The sequence below is a fragment of the Cenococcum geophilum genome, assembly GCF_001692895.1.
Source record: "Cenococcum geophilum 1.58 unplaced genomic scaffold K441scaffold_8, whole genome shotgun sequence".
NCBI lineage: Eukaryota > Fungi > Ascomycota > Dothideomycetes > Gloniales > Gloniaceae > Cenococcum > Cenococcum geophilum.
In genome coordinates, this window is record NW_027137566.1 from 1,467,156 (window position 1) to 1,478,933 (window position 11,778).

An 11,778-nucleotide genomic window follows, 5' to 3' on the forward strand; every position below is an offset into this window, starting at 1 on the left:
AAAACACTTCATTGTGTCCTTATTTGCCTTCCAAACTCCGCGCTCAAACGTCATTCACCTTCAGCCATATGCACGAGCCTCCAGCCTCCTCTTTTATTAAAAGGGGAAATTATCAGCCGCCACCTAATGGTAGGACCGCGCTGCCAAAATGCCAGCCCTGCTCACACTCCGGAAAAGCAGTTCCGCTGGCAATAACTGAAAGACGGGTCTGTTTCCACCAGCTTTGTGAACCGCACGTCAAATATCAACTGATCCTACAGGGTTTCCTAAGCTTGCCGTCCCGCAGAAACACAAATTAACTGACAATTGTGACACAAGAGCTAAGACCAATCTCCTCTCAACCCCCCCCCCCCCCCCCCCCTGCACCGCGACCCACAGGATCCAGGCGGCCATATCCACAAGTCTCATTTTCAAATTTTAAACACACTGACAGCATATTCACAATGGTCTATTGTTATATTCTTCGATTGTCTTGGCCTCCAACAATGGTCTCAATTGTCCCTATTATTGAATTAGATGTATATAATTCCCCACGCTGCACCCTCTGGACCTCTTCAACCTCAACCACCTACATCAGTCTTCTCAGTTTCCTACGCGCTGTGGCCATAATCCTTCAAAATCCTTCCTTTCTACGCCTAGCTTTCAGCTGCATCTCATCATTCATCTCATCTGTGCTGGACGCAATTTACTCTACATCTATTTCATTTTTTCAAACTCCCACCTCCGTAACTTCACAAAGACAGATTCTAAATACCCTCACACTGCCAAGAACATACCAAAATGGCATTCACTCGCTCTAGGTCATCTTCCATAATTTCCCTAAAGACTCAGAAGGCCAAGCAAGCCGTCTCCGGTGCTCGAATTCAGAAGCTCAAGAAAACCACTAAGATCGAGAAGCCGGGGAAGCTTCTGAAGGCTGAGGAGCTGTCTGATACCCTTACTGTTCCGAAAGTCAAGAAAACTGTGAGTTTCTTCTACGCTGAAGCCGAAGTCGAGGTCGAGAAACCAAAGCACAGACAGGTGACCTCCGCGTGCGGCTGCTGTCGCAGACGCAAGAGCAAAGTAAGTTCTCTCAACGGACTTATCTCTCTAGATGCCATGATCGGTTTCACTAATTCCCACCAGTGTGACGGGCAGCGTCCCACTTGCGGCGCCTGTGTCACAAGCTGGACTGCGAGTACGACGCCGGCGAAGGAGAGACGCGGGAGGGGAACCTCAAGCGTCAGATCAGTGAGTTGAAGGAGAAGCTTGGGATGTTGAGGAGACCTTCGGGGTCATGAAGGGGTGCTCTGAGGGAGACTGGGCCGCAATTGGACATTTCGTCAAGAATATGGAGAATGTGGAGGAGTTCTGTGCTTGCATTACTACCGCGAAGATGCTGTGCGAATCTGCAGCTGGGATGTAGGTTGTTTAGAGAATGTTGGAGAATGTATAGAGTGGATGAACCGTCTTCAAATAGTTAATCTTCGTGAAAACCTTGAAAACCATCATACCTTAAGGTGCTCTTCGCAATGTTTGCCACGTCATATATCTTCTAGAGAAACCCGTAAACAACTCCAGAGTGGGATATATGGTATCAACGTTAAACAGAGCTCAAAGCGGCAAAGGGCACTTATATATTTTATTCTTAGGCTCTTTTAGAGATCTCTAGAAGTATAAAAAATATCGTATATCGCATGGTAATAAATAGACAAATTGCTCGTTAAACTATAATAGAAGTGTGTTACTATTCATCAGAGCAAAAAAGGAAGTTTTCTATGTTTAGGTCCAGAAAGTCTTTTCTGAAAAGTCTCTCGGAGCCTTTCAGACGTTTTGCGTACCGTGACTACCCATCAGCTTCGCTTTCCTATATTGGGTATAGATCAGGTGTCTTGGCAGCTGATCTTGACTGTACACCACCCTGGCGCATCCGGTTGAAAGCGTGTGTTGATCTTGGTGATCAAACGGCAGAGTTTATACCTTTTGAAATAATACGCACAGCCACTTTAACGTATTTTTACCTTTTTTAGGTATAAATCTACGTATTTTGATTAGCGTGATCAACACGCGCTTTCAACCGGATGCGCCAGGGTAGTGTATATATAGAGGCTCTCAAAGGGACAGAGTTTTCATTCTTGATCTTGATTTTGACACGTGGAGGTAATTTAACGAATCAAACCTCGCGCTAATTTCCTGTCAACTCTCTAGCAACTAGAAATCGCCCACCACCAATTTCCAATAAGCCCTACATATCGGCATTTTTGTCTGAAAGATAGGCGGATTGCTAAAAGCATAGGCAGCCGAAATGTCCCTCAATTTCAGCCGTGTTTTCCTTATTGGAGGAACAGGCGGGGACCTAGGGCCCTAACTAGATTCTGCCTTCAGCCGGTTTCTTCTAATTCCCTGTCCACGTGCGTTTATCATCCCATTTTGGGGCTGAGTGTTTCAAGGTTGAGCGCCCCAAACAAACAACACCGTTTTCAATATCTATTCCTGGTGAAAATTAAAGGAAATATGTTTCTAGTCTTCCTTTGACACTCCAATTCACCACTCCCTCTCAATCCTAAACATAGCGCTACGGCTAAGGTTGCAGCCTTGCGAAAAAGCCACCACAAAAATGGTACCTGCATATCTTGGCTCCACATGCCACAAGATTCTCTGGCTAGCATGCTTGCGAATCCTACATTACCGACTATCGTAGATTCGAGGACACGAAAATCCGTAAATAGAGCATTGAGATTGGAGCCCGTCCGCGTTACGCCAGAGATCTTTTGTTGGCCCCCACAACATTATAACCACTCGGTTTGACGCTTCGAAATATGCGCATGAAAGGAGTGACGCCTAGGAATACTGGCTCGACATTTATTAACTACCGGATCCCCCTTTTGGGAGTTCGAAAGGATATAGACAGTCTCATCTTATCTGATAAAAAATGACTGCCGATATTCAGTGGGTGTTTCCCTCAGGGACAACTCATGCAACTTCAGACATAGCCGCCAACATTGGCCCTGTACATCTCGGGGATTCAATACTACTCCAATGGTCACCCGCGGACCAAAATGTGACCATAGACTTTGCTTGCGATGAGCCCACAGGCAGTAAGTGTCCTCTATCTTACCTGAAACCCTCTCATACCTCTAGTAGTTTAAAAACATGTTAGAATGATGCTAACATTACACAGCATTCTACCTGGCTAAAAATTCATACGACAGTTCTCCAGGCATCTTCCAGTTTACCAAAGACGTTGAGCCTTCAATCAATGGTGCCAATTGTCACTTTGCCTTTGAGAACGACTCATCTGGCGGAAACGGGGATTACTTCCAATTCTCTACTACTTCCGCTGCAACACAAACGACTTGGGGTGGAGCAGCAGCTTCATCCACCGCAACAGCCTCTACAACTGAACAGGCTGCTGCATCCACAAAGGCGCCTTCCTCCTCCCAAGATGCTGCTTCAACGAGCAGCCCCAAGGCGCAAAGCAGTGCTAGTTCTGCCCAAGCAACAACCTCGCCAACCAGCAGCGCAGCTGTAGGCATCCCAGCAGCAACAGGATCCACCGCTCAAAACTCCGGCAGCACTACCTTCGCCACCTCAGTCTCCCCCGCATCCACACTCTCCGGCACCAACGCACCTTCCGCATCCACCCAAAGCGCCGCCGCCACTACGCAAACATCCCACAGCAACGGCACTGCCATCGGCGCGGGCGTTGGCGTCTCCATCGCCACCGTAGCCGTCATCTCCTGCATCGTCTTCCTGCTGCTGAAAAAGCGGACGCGAGACAACCCGAACACCCCTAACATCCCCGGCCCAGCGGCGCCGCGACCCCCGCCAAGCCAGGGGAATGCAAGCACGGCTAGCGATGCTAGGATGGTCGAGCTGATGGGCGCGGAGAAGGCGAGGCCCGCGGCGGGATACAGCGACACGAATGGCTACCCGCAAGTGACGGAGCTGGGAGCGCAGGTGGTTGCGGGCGCGTATGCCCAACCGGGTGCGTATACGGAGCCGAGCGCGTACGAGCTGCCGGTGTATCAAAAGCAGGAGCGGAGGATGTCGCAGAGGATGGAGCTGGCTTAGGCTTGGTATTGCTGGAGGCGTAATGGGAGTTGTAATAATGGTTGCGGGTACAATGGCATTGTAATATCAAATCACTGAATAGGCATGGCGCGGAATATGTATGGGAGACTGAGTAAGAATCTATGGAGCTTGATCGCTCGAGAAGATATCTACAATGTAGCTCGCGTCGCCGAGCTCAAAAGACTATTCTCGGATAAGTAAATCGGTCTCTCTGTGGCATTGATTTACCTCTTGGCGTATCGATAACTTCACTAAACAGGTTCGCAAACATATCCAACAATTGTATCAAGACCATGCTGCGAACTTCAGATGGTTCGGCATTCAGACACAGCAGCTATTTACAAAGCTTACACGCATATTGACATAATCGAGTGCCGATCGCCTTATCCAAGAGGCCTAGATCAATCCAATGCAGTGCTCTCCTCTAACCTAACAACGATGGAGCCTGCTTCTCCACCCCCTGCCCATTCCACAATGCCCTTGCTCGCAATAAGGGATTATTACAAAGATATCCAGAACGCCTGCACCGGGCGACTTCTGCAGTAAGTGATAGGTAAGGTGCCAGCAGAGCACACCCCGTGCCACTGCATAGTCTGGCCATATCGAAATATTGTCAGTGAATCAAAATAGAGTAGAAGGTTGAAGCTGCAGAATAGCACATCGACAATTCAAACCCAGACCGGAAACCGGATACGCCGTGGAAATGCAGTAATACAACAACAGAACTCGCGAGGGCGTTTGCTCATTAAAAGTAAGACGATTTTTAAAAGGTAATAGGTTAGACCTCATGACGGTCGACGAGCTCATAGTCTTTGTGGCTCACGCGCTTCCAGTAGGGGATGCGGCTGGTGATGGCACGGCCTTTGGGAGTGCCGGAGAGCACGACGCGCCCGCAGAACCACCAGATGAAGAAGATGGCGGCGAAGCCGAGAGTGAAGCCGCAGACGGTAAGGAAGATCCAATGCTGTGCCATCTATTACAAATCAGTACAGTTGTTGGGGGTTGTCGGGAAAGGTTCCGGGAAAGCGGTTGGTACTAAAGGGGAAACTCACCCAGAAAATAAACCCAACGTCACTACCGTGCCAGCTGCTGCCTCGATGATGCGTAAAAAAACTCCAAGGATGGTTGTTATATTCATCTCGGAAAAGCACGCGCACTCTGTCTAGATCCGTTGGTCCCGCGCTATTGTAGTGCCTCCAGATTATACTCAAGAAGAGGGGGCCAGTTGAACCCATGACAGTAATATATGGTAGAATCCAGTTGCGGTTATAGTCTGGTAAGGAATCAATTGCTCGAAGGAAAAAAGGATGGCGGGGTATAGCGCCCATTGCATCGTTAGAGATGCCGGTGGGAGTAGTGCGTCGCACCCAGGCTGGGTAGGCCAAGAGCGGATCAAGGCTGCGATTACATCCCTAATACGAATTGGTGAATGCGAGACAGGTTCGAACAATTGAGGGACATACATCATCTAAATCAATGTATATTCCTCCGAAGTGGGCCAAGACAAAGTATCGAATCGCATCCGCTCGCTGGATAGGGAATTCATATCCATCAAATGTTTCCAGAAACCACGGATATCTATGAACAGTTAGCTATACAATCCAAATACAGTATCCGGAGCGACTCGAACTCTGCAGCAATAAACTCTCGCGATTTCTTGTCCGTCCATAGCTGTGACACGCCGTCAGCCTTTGTCTTTTTGTTATCAGATCCAGGTCAGCCGCGCCACCAACCTTATACTCGTAATCAGGATGCAAGTCTAAGCAACTCTGCTGCGGGGCTTGCCAGTGCTCAGGTATGCTCTCATTAATGTAGGTTTGATGTATGATCTTGGGTATTAATCGCGGCCGTTCGCTAATTTTGCCTGAGTTGGGAGCGGGCAGCTCTGCGCGGGAGATCTGATCCTCGGATCCATCGATGAAGAGCAAGGTAAGGAGAGTCCAGACGCTGTGAACGAGAAAACCGATGATTATGATGTTTATTACCAGGAAGATGAGTACGCCTTTCCGCATAGTGAATATCTGCTTCTTTCCAGGAGTGCGAATCGACGTAAGGAGGGCTGAGCACGAGGTAGCAACCGGGAGACGTAGAGGCAGGGGAAGAGGGGTGCGAGGAAGGCGGTCAGGTAGGCATAGAGAATTAGTTTAAGAGTACAGCACAGCGCAAGTCGGGCGTGACAGAAAAGAAATGGTGATGGTGGGTAAGAGTTGTTAAGGGCTAGGGGACGGAAATTGGGTTTCTGGAAGACGCGCCAGCGCTTTGGCCAAGACGCCTCGCCCGCTTAGAAGACCGTGGAACAGCCACACCAACGGACAGAATCAGGAAACCTTTGCGACTGGAGAATAAGCCCCGATCGGATGTGGTGCCATTATCACCTCTACCACGCATGCTTTTGCGGGCACCTTGTGGGAAGCCTTCGAATCACCTAGCCGTTGTAGCGGACATGACTGCGAGAAACGTTAGTCTCTCCATCTGTCTTTATCTATTGCGTGAGAGGCGCAGCCTCTCCAGCCGTGCCGCCCGCATCTGATGACGATGCTTCGCGTATTTTTGAAGAACTCCAGCTCTGCCATGCTTCCTTTTGGTAATCATAGACCATAAGCTAGCTGCCGCGCCCATGCCGAGGAACTCCGCCTTGCTCCGGCTAAAGCGACTACTACCTCAAGAGTGTGTTGGGTGGGTTTTTATTGTGTTTTGGAATACAGACCACCAATTAGAGGTTCTTGGTGGCATCCACGAGCTACACGGAACTTACTCCGTAACTGGACTTCACGAGCAAAATACTTCCGGGCTTGAAAGTACGAATAAGGAAAGAAACTAGTTTGGTGCACCATACCGCAGATATTGGTAGATTGGTGTCCTAAGAGACATGATCGAAATGTTATTGGTGGGTGATGACGGGGTAGAGATTGACCTGGATACTTCATTTGTTAGTTACTCCTCTACCAACCAACAAAAGTCCCTCTTGGTCTTACTCGACAATGCAAATCTACAGAGTAAAATGTTTCTATGGATTTAAAAGAGAAAATTCTGAGGCTTAGAATTATATACAAGCCTTCTACTATAGATCTCGTAAGCATTTAATATCTCCCTAAGTGCAATAGCCTCTATCGGTCTCAGTTGCTATCCAAACGCCAGAACTCCACGCTATGCTGCATTAAAAATTCAGTTCGGCTTATCTCAAAGTTTCAGCTTCTTCTTGGGCTTCTCCTCCCCATTGTTTAGCCGAGCGCGTTTAAAGATACCGTTCTTGCTTTTCATAGTCCCTAGCGTTCCTTTAGTAGTCGATATAATTGATTTCTTGATGGAGAAGTTCAATTTGACCTTCTCCCTGTCTGCTTTTGGCATCTCCTTCGCTTCAGCCTGGGGTTCTTCTGAAGGGATTCCTCCAGCTTCTCTGGCCGCCACAGCCTTTTCCTTGGCAGCCTTGGCCTCGGCAGCCTTTGCTTCAGCCTCTAGCCGTGCTCTTTCCACCATTTTCTTCATTAGCCGCTCTTCTTGTTGCTCATTACCAGCATCCTGTAACTCCTGCTGCCGAATAGCCTCCCGACGCCTGACAGCTTCTGGGCTGACATCTTTCCATGCTATGAGAAGCCCTCCCTTTTCCCCTTCAGTGATGGTACAAATCCCTTCGCGACCAAGATATTTCGCAAATTCCGTCAGACTCGGCCATTTTGTTGCATTCATATGTATGTGCTCTTTGTGAGAGATGTATTCCTGATAGAAATGGTTCACATCGATGGATTTTTCGCCATGGGAGGTTTTTAATAGTTGAAGGAAGTCGTGTTGGAATTCCCTTGAGTATTTTTCAATGTATTTCTTTGGGTCCTCGCCGACAACCTGCATTTGACGAACGTGCGATTCGCTCTGTACGTGACTATAGACTATTAGCAAGAGTCATAGATACAGGATAATTTTTCTACTTACCATTTAAAGCCATTTGCGTCTCTACACTGCTTTTCGCAAACCTGACAATACCATCGCAATCTTTGAAGACCCTTGGACTTCATCTTATTGCTAAGGTGCTTAGTTGAACCTACTTCGGCGCGCGGCATCTTAGCGGTTGCAGGCGTTAACTGGGACTCGTGTATTTAGTTGATTCAGGCCATCTAGGGAGAGTGTCAGTGGAAGGAGGCAGGTAGCGCGTCGAATGCTGAGAATGAAGTGGCAAAACACCTTTAGCAGGCTCAGACGTGATTCCGTTGGTGCGGATTTTCAATCGGTCCGCAAGGGACGCTAACCACGTCTGAGGCGCTTTCGCAAAATTTGTAAACGATATCCGCGTTGCTGAGATTCATCGATTATACAACAGAACCTAGGCTTCTAGAACATATCATTTTTATCACACAGGTATTTTCAGTTGTGATCATTTTCGTCAAAAAAACCCGCGTTGTTAAGGACAGCAGACCTCTATATAACTTTACTAAACACCAGCTAATATATATAAAACCTGCATAGATTTATAATAGTCACCCCAAAGAACCCATTATAGTCCGGCGGGCATAGTGTCCACGCTGTGGTGTGTAACACCCTGAAACCTCATCCACCGTTGGCATTGTGACCTTCATTAGGGCGTTCGGCCAATCCCATCCCCCGGCAGTTAAGTGTCTTGTATCCGTCAATAAGCCCTAGCCCATGAAGCAGTGGTAGAGCCTGACGCCTTACACCCATGCCTTGAAGATGAAGACTAAGAAGCCGAGCAAAATAGTCGGCGGAGCTTCGAGCGCGACCCAACGAAAGGATAGACGTAAGAAGAATAACCCGCCCTAGGTGCGGATTTCGCGATTTATTATTTCTTAATCGTGCCGATAATCCTTCTATTAGTTGGCAGAGTAGAGGGATATATTAGCTAGTTATCTTATAGCCCTACGAGAGTTAAACGCCTTTAAACTTCAGATCTAACTTCTATAGGCTAAAGGTAACCGTCTCCTACTAAAGACCATGAAGCTTTTTACAAAGGATATTTACGACCGCATTAACCAGTTCCGAATAAATATCCGTAGCCTCCTCAATCGTAATATGGGTTTCTAGCTTGTCAGCTCCCAAACACGTGGAGGCGCCCGCTTCAGCTTACACAACCTTGTATGGCCCACCTGGCACAGCCAACCTAGCCAGCCTTCCCTTTAAACAGCTATAGCCACCAGGAAAGCCCTGTTAAAAGCCCTCCCCGTACTTAAAGAGATGGTGGAACGAAAACCTCACGGCCCTAAGGAAGTCGTACACGTACTAGAGAAACAAAGCCAGCATAACGCGGCGGCAAGGAAGGGAAGACCTGGAGCTCTATACAATAGCAGCGCGGGCGAAGAGGCTCTTCCATAGGACTATTCGGAAACATAGGAAGTTGCACTGAAGAGCTTCCTTCCTTAAACAACTAATAGATCGATCCTCATCACCTCACAGAACTCGACTGCTGCGATTAATCTTGTAGGGACGTACAGCAGGATCGCTCTGGTAGAGCCAAAGGACAAAGAGGACGCATCAGCCGCTGCTCAAGACCACGGCGCCAATCAGCGAGTCTGATAAAGGTAATGGCCTCATGCTCGAACCGTGCAGAATCTTCTATTTTGCCGGTGCTCTATCCATCGCTTGCCCGACAGCGCCATTCCCAACTATGAAGACAGCGAGCACGGCAGCATAAGCGGCCCCTGCAGCCAGTGTCTCAAGCATACCAGCTGGAGTGGTGAATATAAGAGCAGTGACAAAGGATGATGTCGAGAAAAAGATAACGAGAAACCGGATTCCATTCGTGCGGACCACGTTCAATGCCACCATTGGCATTAGCAGTAGGGCAATAGCTATGGCAGCCGTTATAACCTTCATGATTGACCGAATCAGTCTTATTGGGACATTAATGATATCTATGCCGCGATCCTTATAGGAAGTGCCCTGCGCTAGTGTTTAGTCTCTTTAGGAAGACCTAGTCATTGCAATAACTTACTAGTCTCTGACGCCTACGGAACTCTCCTATGGCATTTTTAATGCGGTTCGCGAGGATGGAATGGTCGTTGTATATAGGCTCCCCAACGCTGCATAGGCTAAGAAGATCCCAATCATCTGCTTTGACGTATTCAGTTTCGCTTCTCGCTATGCAACCGGTGTTGCTCAGCCATATATCCATCGCATTCAAATTCCCTATAGTCGAGTCCGGTACATTGAGGATCTCCTTCGTTCTCAATAAGAAATCATCTAAGCGGACAAAAATTAGCATTCCCAGGTTATGCAACCCTTGAATATTGGCCCACCATATTCCTTAAATGCCGTATCAAGCCTACCCAGGACATCTTTTCTATTGGGATTTTTGTCAAGTCGCATACTCCCCAAAAATAGCTCTGCCGGCTCGTCTTGATCTATGGCATGTAATTGTGACTCAAGCTTTGATATCTCGTCCTGCTTCGCAAGGAGCATCCTCATTCTAGTGGTCCGAAAGCGGCGAAAATTTTGATAATCTGGATGACGAGCGAGCCATGACGAATATAATGGATAGCCAGGACGGTAACGTTCGACTTGGGTCCATAACGCTTAGTTAAATTACTACTCGACTGCCCAAAGCAAAACTTACTTTCTCTCTCACCCCACGGCCTACGCCAATCCTGGCATGACGGTCCGACCAAAAGTGATCGAAATGCCCCCTTCCAGGCCGAAAATGCATAATATAAAGCGGAAACCCGACCAGGAGTTTTCCCATCGCGCTGCCCATTTTCGACTTTGAGATAATTAGCTCCCGCATACATCCAAGGCGATGAAACACCCTGCTTATACCATTTTGGGCCATCTTTAGACGTCCTACAAGATTGTCTTTACATAGCCTTTAGACGCATGTGCCCATCCACGGTGCAGAAATAGTTACGAGGACGCGAGCGAAACGATTGCGACTCAACCTGGTACAATGAGTTCGTAGTATCTTGCGTTTAAGCCTGACTTTCTTCCTAAGGATGCGGCGAAAGGGACAAAATGCCACTCAAGTCTTCAGCTATAAATAGACGGATTTTCAGGAAGTTGAGAAATTTACACTAAAGAAGCCTCAGTTTAAATGCGGTCTTAGTGATAACTCCATGCGGGCTTACAGAGTAACAACTTAAAGAGCCCTGGGCTTATCCGTTTCAATGCGGGGCGATAACACAAGGCATTTTCTAATGCAGTGGCAGGCCGAGCCACCACCACAGGAATCCAGTAGCATGGCGTCGAGTCTTTTGCAGCCGGCGGTTAGGCTTTCTCGTATTCGCCAGGTTCACGTGCCGCCGAAACAAGGCTAACACGGGGCATACTTGTCAGCTAATCCCTGCAACTAATCTCACAAACCTTAGTTGCTCCATGCACTGCCAGAATGGCTGCTGAAGGCCGTGCGCTCGCCAAGAGCTAATATAGCCAATCAGGTCGCTTACCAATGTAAGATCTTTGCTCTCTGATTGGCTATATTAGCTCTTGGCAAGGTACGGCCTTTGGCAGCCATTCTGGCAGTGCATGGGATAGAAAGCCCCGTACACGATGCAGTCTGGTTGTCAATGCACAGTCTACCAGATTAGGGAATTTATGATGAAAGCCTCCTCTCCTAATAGAACCTTCTGAAGAGTCCATATTGGGTATAAGACACTACACACGTACAATAGTCCACCTAGTCAATCAATACACTTCCTCTCCTTCTACCACCCTCAACATCTGGCCTAAACATTTTAATTGAACATCTTAAAGCGCTGCACAGATGTCCAGTGTGGGCCCACATCCCCC

General features: G+C 48.0%; 5 protein-coding genes across 5 annotated transcripts; 2 read left to right on the plus strand and 3 right to left on the minus strand.

Moving 5' to 3' along the window:
* Positions 1–475: 475 nt before the first annotated feature.
* On the plus strand, positions 476–1,641 carry K441DRAFT_693864 (uncharacterized protein; the record flags this gene model as incomplete). Its single annotated transcript, XM_067652679.1, has 4 exons — positions 476–1,062; positions 1,126–1,230; positions 1,328–1,401; positions 1,632–1,641. Exons 1-4 carry the CDS (start codon positions 781–783, stop codon positions 1,639–1,641), a joined length of 471 nt encoding a protein of 156 aa, XP_067507522.1. The 5' UTR covers positions 476–780.
* A 1,139-nt stretch (positions 1,642–2,780) lies between these two features.
* Positions 2,781–4,208, plus strand: K441DRAFT_341707 (uncharacterized protein). The gene is made up of 2 exons (XM_067641271.1): positions 2,781–3,077; positions 3,161–4,208. Exons 1-2 carry the CDS (start codon positions 2,912–2,914, stop codon positions 4,051–4,053), a joined length of 1,059 nt encoding a protein of 352 aa, XP_067507523.1. The 5' UTR covers positions 2,781–2,911; the 3' UTR covers positions 4,054–4,208.
* Positions 4,209–4,431: 223 nt separating this feature from the next.
* K441DRAFT_654932 (glycosyltransferase family 32 protein) lies at positions 4,432–6,295 on the minus strand. The gene is made up of 5 exons (XM_067647758.1): positions 5,787–6,295; positions 5,684–5,724; positions 5,517–5,631; positions 5,106–5,465; positions 4,432–5,026 (listed from the first exon to the last, which is right to left on the minus strand). The coding sequence occupies exons 1-5, from the start codon at positions 6,063–6,065 to the stop codon at positions 4,832–4,834; spliced, it is 990 nt and encodes a 329-aa protein (XP_067507524.1). The 5' UTR covers positions 6,066–6,295; the 3' UTR covers positions 4,432–4,831.
* A 726-nt stretch (positions 6,296–7,021) lies between these two features.
* On the minus strand, positions 7,022–8,222 carry K441DRAFT_703586 (zinc finger protein-like protein RTS2). The gene is made up of 2 exons (XM_067653483.1): positions 7,981–8,222; positions 7,022–7,930 (listed from the first exon to the last, which is right to left on the minus strand). The coding sequence occupies exons 1-2, from the start codon at positions 8,106–8,108 to the stop codon at positions 7,234–7,236; spliced, it is 825 nt and encodes a 274-aa protein (XP_067507525.1). The 5' UTR covers positions 8,109–8,222; the 3' UTR covers positions 7,022–7,233.
* A 1,390-nt stretch (positions 8,223–9,612) lies between these two features.
* K441DRAFT_674686 (uncharacterized protein) lies at positions 9,613–10,825 on the minus strand (the record flags this gene model as incomplete). Its single annotated transcript, XM_067650780.1, has 5 exons — positions 9,613–9,939; positions 9,992–10,239; positions 10,326–10,499; positions 10,613–10,756; positions 10,813–10,825. The coding sequence occupies 5 exons, from the start codon at positions 10,823–10,825 to the stop codon at positions 9,613–9,615; spliced, it is 906 nt and encodes a 301-aa protein (XP_067507526.1).
* Between the last annotated feature and the right edge of the window lie 953 nt (positions 10,826–11,778).